The sequence below is a fragment of the Archocentrus centrarchus genome, chromosome 10, assembly GCF_007364275.1.
Source record: "Archocentrus centrarchus isolate MPI-CPG fArcCen1 chromosome 10, fArcCen1, whole genome shotgun sequence".
Taxonomy (NCBI): domain Eukaryota; kingdom Metazoa; phylum Chordata; class Actinopteri; order Cichliformes; family Cichlidae; genus Archocentrus; species Archocentrus centrarchus.
The window spans coordinates 12,753,866-12,776,822 of NC_044355.1; the positions used below are offsets into that span (position 1 = coordinate 12,753,866).

At 40.5% G+C, this 22,957-nt stretch overlaps 3 protein-coding genes across 4 annotated transcripts; 2 read left to right on the forward strand and 1 right to left on the reverse strand.

The window, feature by feature from the left end:
• The first annotated feature begins 1,317 nt into the window (after positions 1–1,317).
• Positions 1,318–10,496, forward strand: LOC115786850 (heterogeneous nuclear ribonucleoprotein U-like protein 2). 2 transcript variants are annotated; one of them, XM_030739305.1, is made up of 10 exons: positions 1,318–1,904; positions 4,528–4,604; positions 4,726–4,968; positions 5,059–5,171; positions 5,272–5,538; positions 5,780–5,902; positions 6,036–6,137; positions 7,261–7,429; positions 8,793–9,038; positions 9,141–10,496. In XM_030739305.1, exons 1-10 carry the CDS (start codon positions 1,447–1,449, stop codon positions 9,290–9,292), a joined length of 1,950 nt encoding a protein of 649 aa, XP_030595165.1. In that variant the 5' UTR covers positions 1,318–1,446; the 3' UTR covers positions 9,293–10,496. The 2 variants fall into 2 exon arrangements, with proteins under 2 accessions (XP_030595165.1, XP_030595167.1); XM_030739307.1 differs by having other exon boundaries at positions 1,447–1,904; positions 8,793–9,034.
• nudt22 (nudix (nucleoside diphosphate linked moiety X)-type motif 22) lies at positions 9,377–14,514 on the reverse strand. Its single transcript, XM_030739308.1, has 7 exons — positions 14,422–14,514; positions 12,525–12,680; positions 11,868–12,447; positions 11,673–11,795; positions 10,949–11,046; positions 9,799–9,892; positions 9,377–9,655 (listed from the first exon to the last, which is right to left on the reverse strand). Exons 2-7 carry the CDS (start codon positions 12,611–12,613, stop codon positions 9,509–9,511), a joined length of 1,131 nt encoding a protein of 376 aa, XP_030595168.1. The 5' UTR covers positions 12,614–12,680; positions 14,422–14,514; the 3' UTR covers positions 9,377–9,508.
• A 984-nt stretch (positions 14,515–15,498) lies between these two features.
• dnajc4 (DnaJ (Hsp40) homolog, subfamily C, member 4) lies at positions 15,499–20,341 on the forward strand. The gene is made up of 8 exons (XM_030739244.1): positions 15,499–15,561; positions 15,986–16,053; positions 16,260–16,363; positions 16,499–16,589; positions 16,929–17,101; positions 18,552–18,713; positions 19,175–19,261; positions 19,357–20,341. Exons 3-8 carry the CDS (start codon positions 16,272–16,274, stop codon positions 19,451–19,453), a joined length of 702 nt encoding a protein of 233 aa, XP_030595104.1. The 5' UTR covers positions 15,499–15,561; positions 15,986–16,053; positions 16,260–16,271; the 3' UTR covers positions 19,454–20,341.
• Positions 20,342–22,957: the final 2,616 nt, after the last annotated feature.

Consider the following 22,957-nt stretch of genomic DNA (forward strand, 5'->3'; position numbering starts at 1 on the left):
TGATTTTGAACGTGGCATGGTTGTTGGCTGGTCTAAGCATTGCAGAAACTGTTGATCTTCTGGGATTTTGCCACACAAACATCTCTAGGGTTTACAGAGAAAGGAAAATATCCAGTGAGCAGCAGTTTTCTGGACTAAAATGCCTTGTTGATGCCAGAGGTCAGGAGAATGACTAGACTGCTTTGAGCTGATAGGAAGGCAACAATAACTCAAATAACCACTTGTTACAACCAAGGTATGCAGAGGAGTATCTCTGAACACACAACACATTGAACATTGAAGCAGATGGGTTCCAGCACCAGAAGACCACACTAGATGCCACTCCTATCAGCTAAGCAAAAAAAAAACTGAGGCTACAGGTCACAGAAGCTCACCAAAATGATACTTTGGTGACTGGAAAGACATTGCCTGGTCTGATGAGTCTTAATTGCTGCTGGGACATTCTGGTGGTCGGGTCAGAATTGGGTGTAAACTACATGAAAGCATGGATCCAGCCTGCCTTGTATTGACAACTCACGCTGCTTCTGGTAGTGTAATGGTGTGGGGGATATTTTCTTGGCACACTTTGGGCCCTACCCGAGTATTACTACTGATAATGTCCATGCCTTTACGACCAGTGTACCCATCTTGCTGATTAAACATAAATGACATGTTAGAGAATAAACAGCTGGGTGACACTATATCTTGATATTCATCTCCTCAGCAAACTGCAGCAATAATAGTTTATGCATAAAACATGAAAAAGACTCTCCTGAGATGTTTTCAAGACTTCCAGAAAAGTTCTTAGCCTGCCTTTTCTAAATATGATTCTAATCAATCTCAGAGGCCCATTTACTGCAATTTGTTAAATCTATTAAACATTCCTGAAACAAGTTTTTTTCATTCATCTTTATAATGACAGACACATTTATCAAATTACACTATCCTTACTTGTATGTTTTCTATTAGTCTCTGACCTGCAGATATCTGAGAAAATAGTTTTCTCCCATGGTTGTATGCATTTGGATTTCTGAAGTGACAAAAAGAGTTAAGAGCTCATTTGATGCACTTAATTTTCCATAATGTGAACAAATACAGGATAAAACGGGGCTCATGCTGGAGTCCACTGTTTACTTTAAGGTATCAATAGTAACATCATACTTTATATTTATAAGTAACAAGGATTTATATAATCAAGTTAACTATATATTTAAAAAAATGGTTGTAACGTTATTTTGATGTAGTAACATTTTCTGACGCTTGGTGACAGCAAACAAAACCTCTGCCACAAATGAGAATGAAGAAGAAGTGACGAGCCAATCAAAATCCAGGGCACCATATTGAACCGTTGTTTTGAGGGAATCTGCTGCTCTTTTACAGTTTTTATATTGCATTTGACTTTTTAAAGCTTAAATAAGCCACGCTTACAGTAAAAAGGCAAATAAAGTTAATACTCGCGCGGTAACAATGAAGCTGGCGGACATTAAAAAGTTAAAAGTGGCCGATCTGCGGTCCAGACTTAAAGAGCTGGGGCTGGAGAGCTGCGGGCTGAAGGCTGAGCTGGTGGAGCGGCTGTGGTCCGCAGCGGAGGGGGGACACAGCGGGAGAGACGGTGAAAGAGAAAAAGTGAAGCTACAGGACAACTCACCTACACCTCCAGTACGGATGGAGCCAGTAGATGTCCATCCTCCATCCGCAGAGGCTGGTGTTACTGGGCGACATGAAGTAGACCGCGCCTACACGGACATGGCCACACAGACTGAGCCTGAGCCTGATCCGACTGCACCACAGCCCGGCTCTGAGGCTGCTGCCACTGCCTTCCCTTCAGAGGGAGCAGAACAGGGGCATGCGGAAGGTCCTGGAGAAGAGGACATGGGCAGAGGAAGATCCTTCTACGAGTTCAAAGAGGAGATACGATACAAGAGGTAGAGTGTGGCAAAGAAGTTGTTTAAAGACTTCAGGTTCAGTGAAAATCCCGCACATCTGTCCATAACATACTGTAATTACTGTGGAGTTTCACATCAATCTGTGTAGGTTCTCGGTCAACCACGTCATCTTTTCTGGTCTTGAGAACCTAAGAAGGCAACTGGACTTGCTTTTTGTTCGTGAAGATGTTTCACCTCTCATCCAAGAGGCTTCTTCAGTTCTATGATAAGTGATGGAGAGTCCCCTTGGAGGTGGGTCAGTATTGTCACAGGGGCCAAGGCGTGACTCATTTGTGAGACATTACTCCACCATCATGTGAGCTATTAAGGTCATCTGTGTCACGGTGAGAGTGGGGGTTGAATCATCAGAAGGAATCTCTAGACTGTAGGTGGTTGATAGCTGGTGTCATAATAGCGATGACCTTCATTACGCCTCTCTCAAGCCACTCGTCTTCTCGGTTCAAAGTTGTGAACGCAAAAGAGTGTTATTTCTCCTTTAAGTGCAGTTCTAAGTCCAGCTGAGGTAGCTCTTCCATGTTGTGCCATGCATTTGCACTTCTTGCTGCATAGCACAGCATTCACTATGTTGTTTAGCATGTATTTGGGTCTTTTGTTCTTGGGTTAATCCAGTTTTTATCTGAGTTTTGCCGAGTCTGAAGTCCTCTGGGATGTTATGCTTTAGAGAAGATTCTTCTGAGTTTCTTTGACAGGCCTGCCACATAAGGATGACAATGTTGTTCTGTTTCTCACTGGTTAATATCAGAGTTTCTTCCCTGTGCATCTTCACTGATTTAACAAAGAACCAGTTTAGATTACAGCCTGCTTTAAGTGCTTTCCTAGTCTGTATCTTTTCTTTCCCGTCTGCCTTTAGAGTGTACGTTTTAAGGTAAAGCTTTGTTTCACACCTTGGCTCATGTGACCCTTAATGACTCACATGATTAACAGTAGGTCAAAAAGTCCTGAGGATACCACCTCAAACAACTTGTGGTACTCTTGTTTCAGAACTGAAGAAGCCTCTTGGATGGAAGGTGAAAAATCCTCATGAACCAAAAAAAAAAAAAAAAAAAGTCCAGCTGCCTTCTCTTCAAGTGCTCAAAATATAATTTTATTCAGTTTTCAGGTCCATTAGAAAGTCATCAGACTCCAGCTTCTGTACTGAGAAGGACCTACTATTATTGTGTTTTATGATAAAAGTATAGCAAATTAGTTCCCAACAAGAGTAGTGTAATACTGCTTTAAAGGCACCATCTATGGACCAAATAGACACAAAAGCCAAGCCCCTTTTGAAAAAATTAGTCAAGTGCCAACAGGTGTGTTACCTCTTAGGCCCGACCTCTCACCTTCTGCCTGCCTCCCATGCCAAACTAGGAAGAGGACATAGAGGAGGAACGTGCAGAGTGGGAGGGATCATCACCACTAGATGGGATTAAGCAGTGTTTCTGCACTCAAATTGACTGATTCATCTTAAAGCTGCAGCAGTTAACTGTAGCTACCTTTGAGAAGTGGATACAAGTATTGAAAACTGTGTGTTTGGAGTCATCAATTTGAAAAATCCCATTGGCTACATCATTTTCCAGCTTAGAAAACAGTGATTTTTACTACAGACATTTCAGCCACTGGATCAACTTTAGAGGGTTTACTCTTGATTTGTTTATGGTTTCGACTCTGACTTATTCTTATTTAAATATTTTTTTCAGAGCATTTTTGTCTAATTTTTGACAGCAACAAAAAAATTACAGTTTACACCTTCACATCTTCATCTAATGGTCCTTTTGCCCAGACCAGGAAGTTTTTCTTCCCTGTTTAGTGGGTTTGTGTGCTCTTCAGTCAGAATGTGGTGACAGTCTGGTCAATGTTAAGAGGTTGAACAAGTTTAATATAATTGTTTCCAGTCTATTTTTCTATATTTGTTATCAGTGTGACTGCTAATAATTTTAATAATTCTTATTATTAAACAGCAACTGTTACAAGCCTACATCATAAAAAGCAAAATCAGTGTCTTAATTGTCATAATACTCACCTGATCTGGTTTGAAAAGACCTGTGATTCATCACAGACTACAAGAGGCTGACCGCGATGCGGGAGTGTAGTTTCCTCTCATATTACTTTGGAACATGTTACCTCTTGTATCTTTAGTAAAGGAGTCATGTTAACATAGGTTTTCTCTGTTTTTAGGGTGTTTTTGTATGAACAAAATGATAAATCTTTAACAAAAACAAAACAGAAATACTACATTTTTTCTACAGTCATTGTTTACTTCTGCTGCTAATAACATTTAAGAAAAAAAGGGTTTTGAAACCCTTTCCATATTGTGGTCCTGGCTGCTGCACCACTTTTATATTGTGGATACTGGTGCAAAGAAGTATACATGTGTGGAAGAGGCAGTTGTTTTTGTAAAGGCCAAGTTAGTATGTAAGCAGAAATCCTACAGCCAAGTTTTACCTGTAGATTTAGATTTAATAAAGCGGACTCTCTTTCCTCAGGCTTTTATGAAAATTAAATCATTAAATGTGGTATTTTTCTTTTGTAAAGATAATTCTACTCATAACATAGGCTGATGTGTTTTCTGAAATGTCTATAAGTCAGTGTTGTGAAGCTGTATGTGTCTCTTCTTTTCAACCAGGGCTAAATCACCACAGCTCCCTCTGGAGAGGAGTGAGGCAGAGGAACAAGATGAAGATAAAGTCAGATTAGATCCATGTGAGTCTTTTCTGAACACACACACACTTTACTCACCACCAGTTTCTTATGACTTAATTTTGTTGGGAACCATCTGAGATGGAGGATTCTGAATCCCTGAGTGCCCTTGTCATTTGCTCAGATGGCTCTCACCTGCACTTCGAGGTGGGTCCTGATGGATCCTGTGGGCAGCCGCGATTCTGGGCTCGGTTCCCCTTGCTGTGGTCAGGCTGCAGGCTCACCCATGGGGTGCAGCAGGGCAGGGTGGGCTTTGAGGTGAGGCTGGAGAGGAAACTGTTGAGTATACAGCCAGATGACCAACAAGCAAGGGAGTTGTACGGACTGAGAGTTGGCTGGTCAGTGGCTGACTCCACTTTGCTGCTGGGTAAGGATGATGTCTTTTTTTATTTATAGTTTCTCTAAATGTTTAAGTATGTGTTAAAAAGCTTCTGATTCCTTCTGGTTTTAATGCCAGGTGAGGATAAACTCTCTTTTGCTTATGATGGACGTGGTAAAAAAGTGTCAGCTGGACAGGAAGAGGAATTTGGAGAGCCTTTTTCAGAAGGGGATATCATTGGCTGTTATGCTGTGAGTCACACTTTGTCAGCTTTGCCAGAACTCTAGTGACTTTTTTTCTAATTTTCACGATGTATTTGTGTTTGTCATGTTTGCACCTGCACACCCACAGTCTTTCTCCTCAGACAGTGCCGTTGAGCTCTCCTTCCATAAAAACGGACGTTTCATGGGCGTGGCCTTCTCCGTGGGGGCATCTGTGCTGCTGGGTCGTACTTTGTTCCCTCATGTCCTCTGTAAGAGCTGTTCGGTCAGATTGCTCCTGGACCCCGCAGCTCAACCCTGGTACCCCGGCCCTCCAGGGTTCACACCATTGGCCACTCTTCCTGCTGGACAGAGGATGCGCTCCACAGCAGCTCTGGCTTCCAGGGCACAGTGTGAGGTGAGAGTCAAATTTAGTTTGGACTAAACAGGTCTCGTAAGGTCTTCTTCACAGAGCATTTTAGCTCTTGAAGGACCTCCTAAGGTGAAAAACTGTTAGGAGTGGAGAGGAGAACTTAAGCAGAGGAGAAAATGGCATAAAGACAAAGTTAAGTGCTACAAGAGTGATCACCAAAGTCATTAGCATCATCCTCTGGGACCCATGAGTGTCTACAAAATTTCATTCCTCTCTGCTCCACCAGGTGGTGCTGATGGTGGGTCTTCCTGGTTCTGGGAAGAGCGTATGGGCAAGGAATTACATGAAGCAGCATCCAGAGAAACAGCACAGACTGCTGGGAACAGAGGAGCTGCTCACGTGTATGATTGTCAGTTGGATCTCTGGGCTTTACTCTCATGATTCATATTCATAGATTATGGTTCATCCCTGACTGGCTGATACAACCTGTGTGTGTGTGTGTGTGTGTGTGTGTGTGTGTGTGTGTGTGTGTGTGTGTGTAGAGTGGTGGGGAGACGGACAGCAGGCTGCAGCAGGCCTCTCAGTGTCTAACTGAAATGATCAAGATGGCTGCTAAGACTCATGGAAACTACATCCTCGACCAGGTAACTTCACTGGAAAAAACCAAACAAATTACATCGATTTAACTCTGAGGAACGGGATATGTCATCTTGTGAAACTTACCAATGACTATTTAAATAAGAGATCATTTGGAAAAGTACACAAGATTTATTGAGATACAGAATTCAAATAAAAGCTATTTGGCGAGTAGACTCAGATGAGCCGTCACTGCAGAACGGAGATCCAGCAATGATAGGAATTAGGACAAGATCCCCTTCTTTAGGTGGTGGTCGGGCACTGAGAGACCAGGGTGACAGGGGACCAGAGATTTAAAGCAAATGGAATAGTGGCTGATTGATTTGCAGAAGGTGGGCAAGAAAATGATTGGGCCAGAGTGATGTCAGTACTGAGTTTGAGAGCGTGGGAAAGAGGAAGTGATGTAAAGAATAGACTATAGCAGCCTGAATACCCAGGAAAGCAGGCAAATGAACATAGATATTCCTTATTGAACTTACACATAAGCTTAATTTGTTTCATTTTAAAGTTAAGTTCATTGTGGGCCACAAGAAGTAATTTACAATGAAGAAATTAAAAATTAAAAAACAAAACAACTTGATTTTTAATTTTGTAAGTTAGTTGAAAATTTCCAGTAAATATTTACATCTAGAAAAGAAAGACAACTACTGAAACAAAAAGCCATGTATAATAAAAATTACACATTATTCTTCATTTTCTGACCTATTTTTGATTCTGAACTCGTCTTACATCTCATCAATAGAAGCTAAAATGAAGCCGTGGCTATCAGGTGCTAAAAGTAAAGCTGTTACTAGAGAATCAGCCCCTACAAGCGAAGTGCCAGGAGATCAAAAGACAAAGGAGGGAATACTTGATCTTAGGCTTGTGGGATAAAGGTTTGCACAGGCAACGCAAGATTTTCAGATTTCAAAATGAGCCTCGGCAGTCTGAAGTTTGAGATTATTGAATGGTCTCATTACATTCTAAATATTTACTTTAAAGCAGTTATATGTGGAATAAAATATAAACCATAACCACTACAGTTATGAGCAAATAATTTGCCAGTTTAGCATCAACAAAATATTTCACTATGCTGTACTCTTATTTATTTCTCTTATATATTTCACCTCATCTCTCTGTCTTTGTTTCCAGTGCAACATCCTCTTCTCTGCACTCCGTCACAAGCTGCGACTGTTCACAGGCTTCAGGCGCCGGGTGGTGGTGGTGTTTCCTTCTGCGGACGAGTGGAAAAGACGACTGTCGCAGCACCAGACGAGAGACGGGGAGCACATCCCAGAGACTGCCCTGCTCAAATTACAAGGTCTGACGCCTTCATTTTATAGGAAACACACAATCTAACTGAAGAATCTCAAAATGCCTCATTGCCAATTTTATTATTATATATGTTAAATCATTATTTATTGTCTCTCTATGTAAATAACTGAACAACTCTTCAAAGAGAGAAACAAGGAGGGAGATACTTAGCAGTGTAGCAGAAACATATTTGGTTGATAATCAGACTGAAGTGTCATTTTATTTTTCACGGCATCTGCCAGTCTTAAAAAGATCAAAACACCAAATTTAGTTTCCACAGAAGCCACTATTGGCAGGCTTTTCGGACATGTCATACACCTGTGATCTTATGGTCAGCAGGCTCACTGCTGCAGCCTGCAGAAATAAGATAATAAAATCTGATTTAGTTATCCAAAAGTTGGGAAATCATTTTGTTATGGCTGCCAAGATATCAATCCCAAGGGGTCACCACAACAGCTGGATCCACACATTTGATTTGGCACAGACTTGATGTAAGATGCCCTTCCTGATGCAGTGCTCCCATTTATCCGGGATTCGGAACGGCACTAGGAGTACACTGGCCTCCAACAGCCACTCACAATCAGTTGCCAGATGGTCGTGGACAAGTCTAGGCATGTGTGACAAGGACTTTATTCACATGATCTTACATCATCACCATAATTGTCACTTGTTCAAATGGTGGACAAGTTAACGTCACATGGTTAGTGGTCATGTGTCTGCAAAGGTAATAATACAGTAAAGTGAGGAGGAAATAAAGCACAGATCACATTAAGGGTTAGGGTTGAAATAAAATGTTAACATGTAACATCAGATGACTCATAGTTTTATATACTAATTTTTAAGTGATTAACCCTAACCCAGTTATTAATTTTAGGCCACTAATCTGTGTAGTCAGAATCTTGAAGAGTAGAAGGATGATGTTGTAGATTATGTTATCACTATACTGATATAGTACTGAAAATGTGTGCTAGAATAATAAACATTTAATTAAGAACCCACTGTAACGAACCCTTTAAATTCTTGACAAATTACCAATATTTGTAATGTTACATATGTTACATTACAGGTCTGATATTAGTGGGTTGGAAATTAAAGAAAAAAAATCAATATGTTTCATATAATCGATTTGGTCTGCTTGGTATTCCCGACAATTTCCTTTACTGTGGAATGGATCTGGATTCTTCTTGGTTAAATCAGTGAACCTTCCAGAAACACAGGTTCTTCCTCTCATTTCTCTGTTTATTGATACCATTGAAGGTCTCTAATACATGGGCAGCCACATCGTTTATTAAAGCTTTTTACAGGCTCGAGCCTCTGTTGCTGCTGACGGTTAAACAGCTATCATTTCTGTAATATTTTCCTCTCTTCAGTGAGCTGCAGTCTTCCAGAGCAGCAGGACGACCTTCTGGAGGAGTTGCAGTATGTTGAGCTGCCGCAGGAAGACGCACTAAAGCTCCTGCAGGAGTACAAAGACGAGGCCCGCAGACTGCTGCCCCCCATCCCCAAACAAAAGAAGGGACGGCGACTTTACAGGAAAAGACTCCGCCCACCTTACAGCATTCCACTCTCTCACAGGATCAGCATAGAGAAATGGAGTCAGCAGCCAAGATATGCACGTGCCAACCTTTCTTGTTTCTGTTTTTACCTGCTAAAAGTTTTTCTATAAACCATAGCAATGTTTGCCAGATGTTAATTTACTCCTGTCGTTTACATTTCAGTGGAGTGTGCCTTATCAGGACCAGGGATACTACTACAATGTGTACGAGAGCTACTCGTGAAGAAACCTGGAGGAAGAGGACTCAGATGCCAATGCTACATTTACACAACATCAACAACAACAATGCTGCTGATGTCAGGTTTTACTATATAGAGCTTCAGATTCCCTGCTCAAAGATAATCAGAATCATAGTTTATAATATCTTTTATGAAAAGACATGGAGACTCTTTAGGTTTTTATCCAAAATATTTTAATAAGTTTGTACTTGTTATTACTGTACAGTGTACCAATGATAATTTATACAGCATTGAATTATGAGTAATTTGTAAATAAATCCCCAAACTTTGATCAACCTGTCCCTTTGTGCACCTATGTTGGTGTGAGCTCGGCATCGCCCTGTCCACTCCGGTCTGACGCTACATCGGGTTTCACTGTCTGATAAAGCAGCACAGCTCCTTTAGCTGATGGACACAACTCTGACCACAGAGGGCTGCTTTTGTCCAGCTGCAAAACCTCCTACAATATGCAAAATATATAACAATACTCAGTACATTGAGATGCTTCTAATCACTCCATGTGATGACTGTACTTTGCTCCTTAATACAAGAAGTTCATTCTGGTGTCGCTCTGCAGACATTTATACATCTGTAACTGCTCACCGTTCTGCTGACAAAGATGACCTCTGTGGATTCACTGGCCTCCACTCCTCCTTTCGAGTACAACTTTCTCACTTCATCAGAACTCAAACAGCAACTGAAAGCACACAGATAAAAATGTACATCTTTACAGCACCATTCAAAGCTAACTTATTTCACAATGTTTGATTTAGCATTGTGTGCAGATTTAACCTCAACTGTACAAATCTGGTTAAATAAGTTGAGACTTAATTTAACAGTGACTTCAACGTTGGACTTTTGTCATGACACTTTTTTTTGTAGGTTTACTATTGTGATGTTATCTTTATCGCTGCTGCTCAGCTTTATTAGTTCTGCCTTTGCTTTTAGTCTTTCACTAGTATGCATTATTTATTCTATTTATTTTCTGCTTTGTATCTAATCTTTTTTCTTGTTTTAACTCTGCTAACTTTACTTAACTCTTGCCCTAATATTTAACTTTCATAACGGACAGTAACACAGTTGTTACAACACTGAACTGCTGACTTTCTTAACTCCAAGAAAACTATTCATAATAAGAAATAGATATATTTCCAGACTATATGTTTAAGAAATCCTGAGACATCAGTTACTAATTATTGTAGGGTCTATTATTGTAGGGTCTTTACCCACAATACAAAGCGCCTTGAGGCGACAGTTTGTTGTGATTTGGCGCTATATAAATAAAATTGAATTGAATTGAATTGAATTGAATTGAATTAATGGACTCCAAGAACGCAAAGAGAAGTCTGATGACATTTAGACCCCCTAAACATACATATTGTACATACTGTAAGCTTGCAGCCTAAATGTATATTTGTTTAAACCTCGCTGTAGTTATTTTCAACTACTGCTACAGATAAATGAACAAATAAACACATTAAACTAAAGATAAAAAATACAGAACATAGTGAAATTACAACTCACTCAAGGGCCATATGCTAGTTTCCTTGAATTAGCTCAGTCGGTAAAGTTACTCAGAAAATGAAGGAATAAAATTAGTTTATTGAAGATTTTTATAAAGACAGGATTCATCATCACTGTTACCACATCAAGACTACCAAAGACTATATAGTTTACTACATGGAGTCTGCTTGTGTTTTTATATTTGTGTTGCAGTTTTTATAATGTAGATTAAAACTCTAGGAATGAGTACCTGACATAAAACTCAGCACTCGGTCTTCCAGCACTGGTGTGATTCAGAGCAATGCCCATCAGGATGGGCGGTCCCAGGGAGCTCAGAGGAATATTCACCTGGGGACAAAACAATAAGATTTATAAAATGCATATTTTAGCCTTTTCTTAATTGAGAGAAGCAGCTGGTTTTGTACAAAGAGTTATTAAAAAATGAGTATGTGTGAATACTGCTTTGATCTTCTCTGAATGAAATGAACAGAGATAATGCCATGGTTTTAAGCTGTGAAGGTTTATTCTTACTCCAGTGTTTGGGGATGATGTTCAACAATCATTAAAGTAAATTATGAACACAAACACCTGTAGATTATCAATAAAGCCGGTATGTGTAGGATCTCAAAGGTTCTAACAACTTTCCACTTCATAAAAAACTCAGTAATTTTTCTGATATGTGGATCAAATATTAGGGCTGATTCAAACTGTGCTGCTAAGTTTTTGGCAGCTGGTTTCACAAAGATGTGGGGCCTAAAACATGGATGACATGAACAAGAATTCTGATTTTGAGGTACTTAACCAAAGGAAATTTTGTGCCATCCATCTGCTGACATCATTTAGACAGTCAAAAAGAGTGGCTAGCAGCTTCCAGCGGTAAGTATACGTGTATAAAAGTGGAATGAGACATTATGATTTTGAATAATCTAGCCTAGGGGAAGCACATAAATAGAAAAGGAGTGACTTGCTATCACCTCATCTCTGATCTCAGCACACACAGAGAAGAAAAGCTCTGAGACGATGGCCTCTGGCTCTGTCTCCATTGTGGCCACACTGATCTGCGCACACAAGATCTGACCCAGACGCTCACACACAGCCTGAGGAAAGCAGGAATGATATGAGAAACACATTAAGCATTTTGGTGCAATTTAATCTTTTTTAAATGTTACCTTTGGCTCTGGGTGGCCTCCAGGGATATCCAGGAGCCCTCCTGCCTCTGCCACCCTTTGGCTCCTTCTGATCATCACCACCTGACCATCACTGGTGCACAGCACGGCGCCCACACCCAGAGGCTGAGCCAGCAGAGCCAGAGGATCTCTGAACTTGGCTTCACCGCGCTGTCGGAGCTCTGCCACCCCACCTGACCAATTTGTTCCCAAGTAGTCCTTGTAGCATGTGAGGCCTAGTCTCAGAGTGAGGATTGGTCCAGAGTGCAGAGAAGGTTCATCTGCAATGCCATTTAACTCTCTGCAGTCATGAGGGGAGGCACCCTCAGTATTTTCTGGCTGATTTATACACCTGTTTCTTATGTCACCCAAATCCTCCCATCTTTGATTGTCAGGGTCCTCTGTATGGTGCAAAATGGTGCTACGTGATGAAGGAGTGGAAGGCAGATTTTGTAGAGGTGCCAAGCAGAAAGAATGCAACCTGAATTTGGCCCCGTTGAAAAGCCACGGCTCCTTGGACACCCGCTTGGTCCACAACTCATCTATGTGACGCTCCAGAGCCACATCTGTCTGCCTGTTAAACCTGAGAAAGGAGGAATTGATTTTAGATTATGTGTGGTGTTTTGTATTTTAAGGATGTATTGCACTGTATGTTTGCACCTTTCAGAAAGTTCCACTTGTACTTGATACTCAAGCAGACCACGCCAGTGTGCACAGTGCAGCAGCACAGATACTTCAGGGTCCATCATTTCTCACTGTCGCTCATCACTGGAAGCACCAGAGTTACTTGATCCAATTGTGTCCTTTTGAGAAGAGCTGTTGGCAGAGTTGAAGATGTTAAGATTTTCATTGGGAATGACCAGGATAGACAAGATTAGAAATGAGCAGACAGCTCAGGTCAAGCGCTTTGGAGACAAAGTTAGAGAGGCAAGGCTGTGATGGTTTAGACATGTGCAGAGGAGGGAATATACTGAGCAAATAATGTTGAAGATGGAGCTGCCAAGAAGGAGGAAAAGAGGAAAACCACAGAGAAGATTCATGGATATATATTCAAACATCACTGTGAAGAAGGCCAGACAGCGTCTCTACCTCCTCAGGCGGCTGAGAGACTTCAAGCTCCCACTCAAGGTGCTCAGGAACTTTTACACCTGCACCATCGAGAGCATCATGCGTGGGAGCATCACCACCTGGATGGGAAACTGCACCAAGCAGGACTTCATGGCCCTAAAAAGGGTGGTTCGTTCAGCTGAACGGACCATCAGAACCACCCTCCCCAACCTGCAGGACATTTACACCAAGCAGTGCAGGCTGAGGGCCATGAAGATCTTAAAACAGCCCAGCCACCCTGGACACTCTCTCTTCTCCCTGCTCCCATCAGGCCGGCGTTACCGCTGCCTGAGGACTAAGACTGAAAGGTTGAAGAAGAGTTTTTACCCACAAGCCATCCGTCTGCTCAACTCTGAGCCCTAACTGGACTATCATTGCACAATGTAAATATTATAATTTATAATCTATAATTCCACATAAAAGTGTGTATAGTGTATAGTATATAGAGTATAGTGTATAGTGTGAATTACTTTTTTTTTATTTTTATTCTTCTTATTTATATGTGTGTGTATATACGGTTGCAGGTACAAAATACATTTCACTGTGCATTGTACTGTGTATAACTGTGCATGTGACGAATAAACACCATCTTATCTTATCTTATAGCAAAGGGTTGGTGTGACAGAGAAGGATGAGAGATAGAGTGAGATGGAGGTAGTTAATCTGCTGTCGTGATCCCTAAAGAGACCAGTCGAAAGAAGAAGAAAAACGTGAGCTGTTTTTAAGAATATAAATATTCAGCTGGAGCTTTAACCTTAAGGCCCATGAAGACAACAAACCAAGTGATCAACTCTGTACAGATTTATGAGTCCACTCCTCAAGCACAAACAGACACCAAATAAAAATCCGACCTTTGACAGGGTTAATGCATAACTTAGTAGTGCAGTGGCATTTTATATTCATGGGTATATCATGACAATTTGGACCTTGATTTTTAACCCTATGGTGTCTTGACGGCATCATTGCAGTGACATAACCAAAAAAGAAAAAAAAAAAAAAAAAAAAAAACGTCTTCAAAGTCTCAACGTTTTGTACAGATTAATATACATTTATCTTTGAAAGTGAGGTTAAAAAGGGAGACGTTTAAAGCGGCAGACAGAGACGACATTCAAAAATAAATTGACTGAGGGTCGTTTTAGTCCCATAAAAGTCCCAGAATCGAGCCAGATTTGCTACTGCTAATAAAATGATTCTTTATTTACTTGAACTGGTGCGAATAAGTTAGATTTTTTTTTTAACCATTTGACCGTAAAGAGTCAAAAACTTTCAATGAATTGGAGAGCTGACAGAGGAGAGCTGACAGAGGATGAGGTAGGAAGTTCGACTTCCTGATAAAATAAACTTTTAAAATAACGCCTCTTGTGTTCTCAGTTATTCTGGGCTAATGCTGTCTGGATAATAAGCTATCAAACCAAAAAAAAAGCATAAACGTTTTAAAAGCCTCGTTTACCTTTCCGAGGTGGATGAACAAGCAAAACTAGCTTAACGTGTTTCTTCCTCTTTTTTCACAAAGGGGAAAATGTGCTACTTACCACCACCTAGCGACAAAGAGTGATGATAATAATAATAATAATAATAATAATAATAATAATAATAATAATAATAATAATAATAATAATAATAGTAAGAAGAAGAAGAAAAACATTATATTGTCAGGAAGACAACTGTGGAAAAAATATAATTTTTAGTTAATATTTCTACAATGTAAGTTATTGCGCATATTATTAAAGACTGCATGTTTGTATATGTTTAACAATGTTCATAGATTTAAGGACAAACTTATATTTATCTCTGCATGTGATCGCATAGCATCCCAGAAAACACGGTGTTTGCCTACACGTATCAAGCTCCCTCCAATCACCCCCAACTTCCGGTCATAATCAAAAATAACTTCCTCACTGGGCAACACATTGCCTGATACAGTGAAGGTCCTGGAAAAATGAAAGATGGATGAAAGATCCAGAGGGCTAGTGTGACAGAGGAGGATGCTGGGGATAGAGTGAGGTGGAGGCAGATAATCCATAGTGGCAACCTCTAAAAGGAAGCAGCTGAAAGAAGAAGACATTCCATTTTATGACTATAAGATTTTTTATTGCCAAACCTGTAATGCATCATTTGTTCATGTTAATTTCCCTAAATTTTGGGTATCAGAATTTCTACCTGGTAGTATTTAAGCTGTCCCACACAAACATACTCTTTGCTCCACATTTATTTATTTTATTTTTTATTTTTTTTTTTGGGGGGGGGGGGGGGGGGGGGATCCTGGTTACCCTAGTCTCAATAAACAGGTGCACAAATGGCTCCTAAGGCTGGTTATGCTGAAGAAGACTAAAAATGCAGCAATTTCCTGTCTGTTTTGGTTTTATTATAAGTCTAATTTGTATTTATGTTAACTAAATGTTTTAATTTTCATTTATCTTTTTTGGTTTCATTTCACCACAATAGCCTTCCTCTGGTCACCGAAATGCTTTTAATATTGAAAATAAATAATAATCTATTTTGAAGGTCCACGCTCTCATTTAGTAGACTTCCGCTTTAATTGACGCTGGCTTGACACGATTCTGCGATATTATGAAACTGTGCTCCACTGGTATGTTGCCTCTCCTACATTAATCAGCCCTACTTTTACAACACTTCTTGTTTGAAATTATGTTTGATATTTGTTTTGTCCTTTTTAATAAAACGCCTCGTGTTAAACAGTTTTTAGCAAGCTGCCGGCAGTGTGGAGAGTTTTGAGCTACCGCCGGCTAGCATTAGCACGCCTCTGATAGTGGAAGTGTTCCTGCTGAAACTCATGATTTGGGATTTGTCCGCTTTTCTGCTTCACTGATATGATTATTACACGGAATCACTGGTGTGTAAACTCAGCTGTCACCGTAGCAGCTGGTCTAAGTAATGAGCGTAGTTACCGTGAGTGGAAAACAGAGAAAAACATTATGTGCTTAATGTTTCAGCTGATTGTGAAAGGTGCCTGCAAACATACCCTTCATCTCGTCCTTTGTTTTGGTCCTCAGTCACGTGAGGACCTTAGGTGAGGGGATAGATGCTGACGTCAACATTTTCAGTGGGAAGACAGTGAAAGGTAAAATCTGAGAAAACACAGTTTAAAAATTATAGTTAACTAAAACTAAACCTGACACCATAACAAAGAAGAAATCTAACTAAACTAACGTCTGTTAAATATACATTTATTACTTAAATTTTGTCTGTTTAACCTTCTCACTTAGTACTTAATGTTTTGGTTTGGCGTTTTGCATTAATACACCTGTCCTCTGTGTGGAACCACAGAACTTTCCCATCATGCAGTTGGAGGCTCAGCTGCGCCTGTGTCAGAGTTGTTTTTGGTGCTGCAAGAGTGGGCTCCGGCTGTTCTCCCAGAGCTATACGCAAAGGTAGATGAAGTAAATGTGTATGTTAAATTTTAACTAGAGTTGCTGAGAGCAGCTTGGTGACTGTGTTTGTGTGCTCTGTATTCAAACAGGTCTGAGTGCCTGCTTGGTTTTGAGTTCTTTGCTTTCTCACCGCAGAAAAGCTGCGACCTACTACGACCTCCTGGGAGTCAAATCTGATGCCACGTTGGAGGAAATAAAAAATGCATTTTTTGACAAATCCAAGAAGGTATCGTCCCCATTTGGATTTAAATAAAATATCTGGCCACATGAGGGCAGCCTCTCACAGCACAGTACTTGCTAACTGTTCCCACCGTGGGCTTCCTCACTGTTTGTTTTCATGTTGTGGCTCCCAGTTTAAATAAAGATGGACATGTGTGTTTACCTTGTGGCTCTGGCCTCATTAAGGGGTAAGAAAGTAGCTTAGCTCTAAGGGCAAACCAAACATCTATTTGTCATAAAAAGTAGGAACATTTTTCTTTGTTAATGGATGTATACTTGACCTACACCAGATCCTTTCTTCTGACATTGTTGGCTTCATGGGGACTGTGTCCCATTTATTGTGCAGCTGCACCCAGACAGCGACCCATCAAACCCGGCGCTACACAGCCAGTTTGTGCAGCTGAACGATGCCTACAGGGTGCTGAGCAAAGAGCTGAGCAGGAAGGAATATGACTTCAAAATCCAACGGCCATACGGAGGGGGCCAGACTTTCAGAACTACCTCTAGCTACAGAGCCAGGTGAGGATTCACCCACATCTGTTAGTGTGCGCTTACTTATTAGGTTTACATAAGCAGAAATTCCTCTTTAAAAGCAGCAAATTTCACACATAAAACCCAGTGTTGAGAGTATAGCTGCTAACATGTGTCACAGTAAAACAGCATCAGATGTGTGCAATGGGCTCAATAGGACATCACACAGACCATGCAGGGTAAAAACTGTTTAATCTCAGATGCAGCTGATACCATCATTGATGTTCTCACATACAGTATTGCTCGGTAATGTCTGAAAAGTTCAAATTTTTATATATACTGCCAGGCCAGAGCAAAAGTCATCTTAAATCACTAGTATTGTAAGGTAAAGCTCCTGTAGTATTAGAGAGAGAACCCCAGTGATCAAATAATACTGTATGCGCAGCACTTAGTGAAAGTGGAGGAGTACTCCAGCAGAACTGGGCTCAGGGAGGGGCAGCCATCTATTGCCACCAGAAGAGGGTGAGAGAAGAGCACAGAGAGACAAGGACAAAACAGAATATACAATAGCAAAATATATACACATCCAGAGGGCATCATGGGAAGTAACCTAGCAGCCTGAACCTATAGCATCATAATTAAGAAATCTTTCAGGGTCCATTGATTCATCCCTTACACATTTATCCCAACTGCCATAGGGCGAGAGGCTGGGTTCACCCTGGACAGTTCCGCCAGCCTGTTGCTGAGCTAATACAGAGAGACAGACAGCCATTCAACCTCACATTCACACCTATGGGCAATTTAGAATCACCAGTTAATTTCAGCATGTTTTTTTTTTTCATTGAGATCTGATGTGTTTTTAAAGTGTTCCTTTAATTTTTTTGAGGAGTGTATATTACAGATTAACTATATAGTTTAATTTCATATTTGCAGTATGTGTATGCCATAGACCCTGAGCTTTGCAATTTTGTCTATCTGTATTCATATACCTGTTCATATACTTGTAGGGTGTTGTGGTGTTAGCACTGTTGCCTTACAGCATTTGAACACAGCAGTGTTTAAATCGGGCCTTTCTGTGTAGAGTTTGCAGGTTTTCTCCGTGTCTGCATGGGTTCTCTCCGGGTACTCCAGCTTCTTTCCACAGTCCAGTGCAGGTAGTGGGGTTACGTTAATTAGTGACTCTAAATTGACTGTAGCTGTAAATGTGAGTGGTTGTCTGTCTCTGTGATGGACTTTGACCTCTCCGGGGCGTACCCTGCCTCTCGCCCTATGACAGCTGAGACAGGCCGCTTGGATAAGCGGAAGAAAATGGATTGATGGATATATAGTTGTTGTCTGAGATGACAATAAAGTTCGCTTTCATGTAACTGCAAAACAAACAAGGAACCTTAACTAATACAACAAAACTGAAATCTGATTACAGTCGTGATTTGTATTACCCCAAGGGCTGTTTCTAATGTCACTAATCACAATCAATCTTTGATGCCTTTCCCATCAGTGCGGACACCTACGAGAACATCCGTTACTGGGAGCAGTTTCGTCAGTCTCCGGAGACGAAAGCCGAGGAGCAGCAGAAGAAGAGGAAGAGAAACTTCCGCCTAGTGGTTTACTGTGTCATCGCTATGATGCTCAGCATAGGAGCCCACGCTGTCCTCTTCAAGTAAAAGCTTCACACATGTGAACTACGGAGCGTTCAGTACTTTGTAATGTCAGACAAGCTGATTTAAAACAAATGATTCAGAATGTGAAGTGTAAATATTAGAAAGAAAGTGTGTATTTGGTAAACTTCCTCTTGCTCCCATCCTGTCCTTCAGTCCATTCACGCTGTGTCCTTTTATTTGGTGTTCATTCACATCCAGATGAATGAGGAATGTTGCATACGTGTCTCAGTGCCACGTGTGTTGGCACAAGCTCACAACTTGTGGCCTTGAGTTTGCTTTCACACACTGACCAGGTGCCACTTGTGTTTGTTGAGATTCACTTCTTTGTAATGTGAGGAGCTGCTCTAACAGCTGTACAAACCCATAAATAATGCCGAGCATACAGAGTGCCTGCAGAGCACCGAGTTTTTAGGTTAAGCTCTCTAAAAGAGAATTTTCTCTCTCCCTCCAATGCTTTCAGGAAACTGGAAGAAGTTCACAGTAACTTCATGGATGAGAAAGACCGAGTCATCACGGAAATTTACAATAAAGCCAAAGAAAGGGCGAGGTGAGTGCAGGAGCTCCTTCAAATTCCTTTTTTTTTTTTTTCTCCTCTCTGATGGTGTGTGGTTTTCTGACGGCATTACATGTGCGGTTTTTCAGGATCAACGGTTTTAAGAAACAGATGGAAATCCTGCGGCAGAAGCACACGGAGTTTAAGGAGAAATACAAACGCAGCGATGTTGGAGACGACAAGTAGCAGAGTCTCTAACTGTCCTCAGTGATGGTGGAGCTTAAACTGCCGGCAGGTGGACTGAGCTAGTTGTGGTGTTAGTTTTAAAAACCTTTTTAAACATATTTCCACACCTGTTTCTGCCCTCAGATGTGAGGCTGAAATCTGCAGAGAGATGATGTGATTCAGGGGGATTTCATCTGGTCATATATCCTGACCAGACTAAGCTTTTTATATTTTATGGGACTACTCTGTTTATAGCGATGTGACCATCAGACGGGTCCAGGTGCAAACCTGTAAGCGGTCCCAATCCCAAACCTGTTAATGGTTTGTCCACAGGAGCCATAATGAGCTCAATCAAACTGCCCCAAACAGACTCACAGGAACATGCTGTTTGGTGTTTATTGTGCTCAGCTTCATTTCTGTTACAGCTGTGCAGCATCTGGAACTCGCATGTAACAGTGAATAATGCAACATGACAGCTGATTAAGTCATGAAGGGAGAGACTCTTATTCACACCAGTGATTCTTTTTGTTAAAAAATGTCTGAACGCACAAAGTGTGGAATCTTTGTTGGTTATAGTGGTTCACGCCTGATATATAGTCATAGTATTTAATTTTTGGACCCTCTGTATTTCCTGCCAACAAATATCAATTTGTTTGAAACAAAAACTCTGAATGATCTAAAAAAAGTGCCAATGAGTAAGTTATTTATTGTAAATTATTGTAATAATGTTAAGAAAATAAATTTAAAGGAAAGCTCAGACACAGAAAGTTTAATCGCTGATGGTTGTTTCATCCTCCATAACCAACATTTACCATTTTGCCTGTCAGCCTTTAGACATCATATTGTTTTATGTTTTTTTTTTCTGCCTTATCAAATCCTTCAGGGGACATCGGAGAGAAAGCATTAAAATGTCTCATCAAACATCGCTTCCTGTTTCCTTTCTCTCACTTTCACTTTGGTTCTACATACTCCTTGTTATGTGATTTCTTCCTTATTACCTTAGTCATGTTTGTTTCCAGTTACCTTTTTATGAGCAGCAGCAGAGAAAAATCTGTAATGATGTAAGTGGATGATAATTTATCTTCCCTGCTTCAGAACTCAGATCTTTATTTTCCATCACGTCAGTGAAAGTGAATCATGCATTTTTAGTTCAAAACTAACTTTGCAGACACAGCAACGCAGTTTATTTGCATGTTTGCTTTCACATGACAGCTGTGCGAAAAATTTCCCAACATCATCCAGGAAAGACATCCGTTATGAAACCAAGGCTTGGGGTTTTTTTTTGCTTTGTTGTTGTTTCTAAGTAATGGGGTGACTGTATAAAGATGAAGAGCTCCAGGATGAATTTTGTTTTTAAGAAAGGATATCGCCCCTTTTCCTTCTCTGTTTTCTTGTCACCAGTGGCCCCTGCCCTGAGACATCAGCAGGAGATAACATACTGTGTCCCCGCATAGCTCTCAGACACCCTCACCCTCATGTGGCGTGAGTACGTTGTCATAACCCAAACACGCCATAATGACTGAGATTCTCGTGCCGACGCGCCTACACACACACATACTGATAGGAGATGAGTCTTATGGGAGGGTTAGCTGCTACATAGGAAAACCAGCCCCCAAATGCAGCTTAATTGACTTTTATCTTTAGTTCAATGAGCTGCAGAGAGAAACTGTGTCAAATCATGTTCTGAAATAAAAGTGTGACGTGCTCACTGGAGATTATTTTTAATTGATTACTTGGAGGGGGAGGGGTGTGTGTGTGTGAGAAACGTTACTGTTTTCTTCCCTGGGCAGTAAAAAGGATCTTTAAAAGACTCCAAACCACAATGATCCACCTCCTGGAATCATAACTCTAGTTCTGTGCAAAAGTCTTGAGTGCTCCTCATTTCTTAATATTTTCCTTCCACAAAGTCAGATTTTCTTTAAATTTATGTCATTTTTAATGTAATGTATTTTCAGTCTCGTCATTGTACCTGACCAGTTTCAGGTGAATGTTTTTCTGTTTATTTGTTAAGCCACTTTACACTGACCTATGACTCAATCAAGCACCAAAAGATCATCTAACTCAAGGGATGAATCAGTGTTGTGTCTACCTATAACAGACCACTTAGCAAATAACTGATTTAAAATTGTATCTTTAGGCAGTTTGTTACCAGTAACCTGTGGCAAAAACACACATTTTGTTCACATTTATTTAATTCCATTTATGAAAAATAAAACAGTATTTTTACACCAACAAGATGATTCACAAAGAGCTGTTTGCCCAAAACTTGGCGTATTTCAATATGGTGTGTAGTGTGTCCTTAAAATTTTTGATGTGGCTGTGGCTCGGTTGGTAGAGCAGGTTGGTGGTTCAATTCCCGGCTGCATGCCAAAGTATCCTTGGGCAAGATACTGAACCCCAAGCTGGTCTCTAATGCAAATGTCAGAGTGTAAATGTTAAATAATAAGCACTTAGCTTAGTTATGAAAGTACTTGTATGAATGGGTGAATGTGCTTTGAGTACACAATTAGAGTAGAAAAGCACTACATAAGAACAAGTCCATTTACCATTTAAAAATGTTGAGGAAACTGGACAAGTGGAGGACAAAAGAAGTGTCAGGACTAGAGAACTATCTACAGCAGATGAACAGTAGTTGACAGTTGTGTCCTTAAGAAACAGGAAATAAATTCAGCAAATATATGATGCATCTGGCCCTTCAGTGGATCCATCCACTGAAGCCTCATCAGAAAAGAACCCACTCTTAAGAAAGGGTAAGGCTGAGGTGTGCCAAATTATAAAGAACAGAACAAAACTGAAAATCAGTGGCAACAGGCCTTATGGAGTGATGAATTCAAATTTGAAATCATTGTCAATATGTATTCAAGAGGTCAGGAGAGAGAGGAAAGGAGTGAGTGTCTACAACCATCTGTGGGACACTGTCATGGTTTGGAGCTGCATTTCAGCAACTGGGATCTTGTCAAAATTGATGGGATTATGAATGCACAAAAGTACCAGCAGATTTTAATCCACTGTACAATACCATCTGGATTGGCAGCAGTTTCATTTTTCAGCATGACAATGTTCCCAAACACAATGCAATAAAAGCATATCTGGATAGAAAAACTCACAATGGAACATTATCAGTCATGGATTGGCCTCCCCAGAGCCCGGACCACAACATTATTGTGTGCAATCATCTGGACAGAACAAAATGCAGCCAACATCCAAAGAGGAGCTTTGAATGTCCTTCAAGAAGCCTGGAGAACTATTCCTGAAAACTGTTTAAAGAAATTACAAGAAATCTGCCTCAGAGAGTTCAGACTGTGTTGATGAATAAAGGTGGTCATACCAAATATTGACTTTCAGGCTTGTTAGAATTGCCTTATAAACTGTATTTCCATGTATGTTTGCAGATGTTTCAATAAATCACTGCACCTATTTCCCATTTTCCAAGCAAAATATAAAAAAATAAGACATGGCTTGAAACTTTTGCCCAGCACAGTAAATATACCACAGTATATCAGTTATATTGACACTTTGTTTTAG

Excerpts from the sequence above, each read along its gene's own strand:
- nudt22 (XM_030739308.1), bottom strand. The coding sequence starts at position 12,613 with ATGATGGACCCTGAAGTATCTGTGCTGCTGCACTGTGCACACTGGCGT. Across the intron at positions 11,047-11,672 it reads GTGCTGAGATCAGAGATGAG|GTGAATATTCCTCTGAGCTC; the intron begins GTGATAGCAAGT and ends TTTTGTCCCCAG. Across the intron at positions 9,893-10,948 it reads AGTGCTGAGTTTTATGTCAG|TTGCTGTTTGAGTTCTGATG; the intron begins GTACTCATTCCT and ends GTGTGCTTTCAG.
- LOC115786850 (XM_030739305.1), top strand. The coding sequence starts at position 1,447 with ATGAAGCTGGCGGACATTAAAAAGTTAAAAGTGGCCGATCTGCGGTCC. Across the intron at positions 1,905-4,527 it reads GAGGAGATACGATACAAGAG|GGCTAAATCACCACAGCTCC; the intron begins GTAGAGTGTGGC and ends CTTTTCAACCAG. Across the intron at positions 6,138-7,260 it reads GAAACTACATCCTCGACCAG|TGCAACATCCTCTTCTCTGC; the intron begins GTAACTTCACTG and ends CTTTGTTTCCAG.
- dnajc4 (XM_030739244.1), top strand. The coding sequence starts at position 16,272 with ATGCAGTTGGAGGCTCAGCTGCGCCTGTGTCAGAGTTGTTTTTGGTGC. Across the intron at positions 16,364-16,498 it reads TCCCAGAGCTATACGCAAAG|AAAAGCTGCGACCTACTACG; the intron begins GTAGATGAAGTA and ends TTCTCACCGCAG. Across the intron at positions 19,262-19,356 it reads AAAGCCAAAGAAAGGGCGAG|GATCAACGGTTTTAAGAAAC; the intron begins GTGAGTGCAGGA and ends GCGGTTTTTCAG.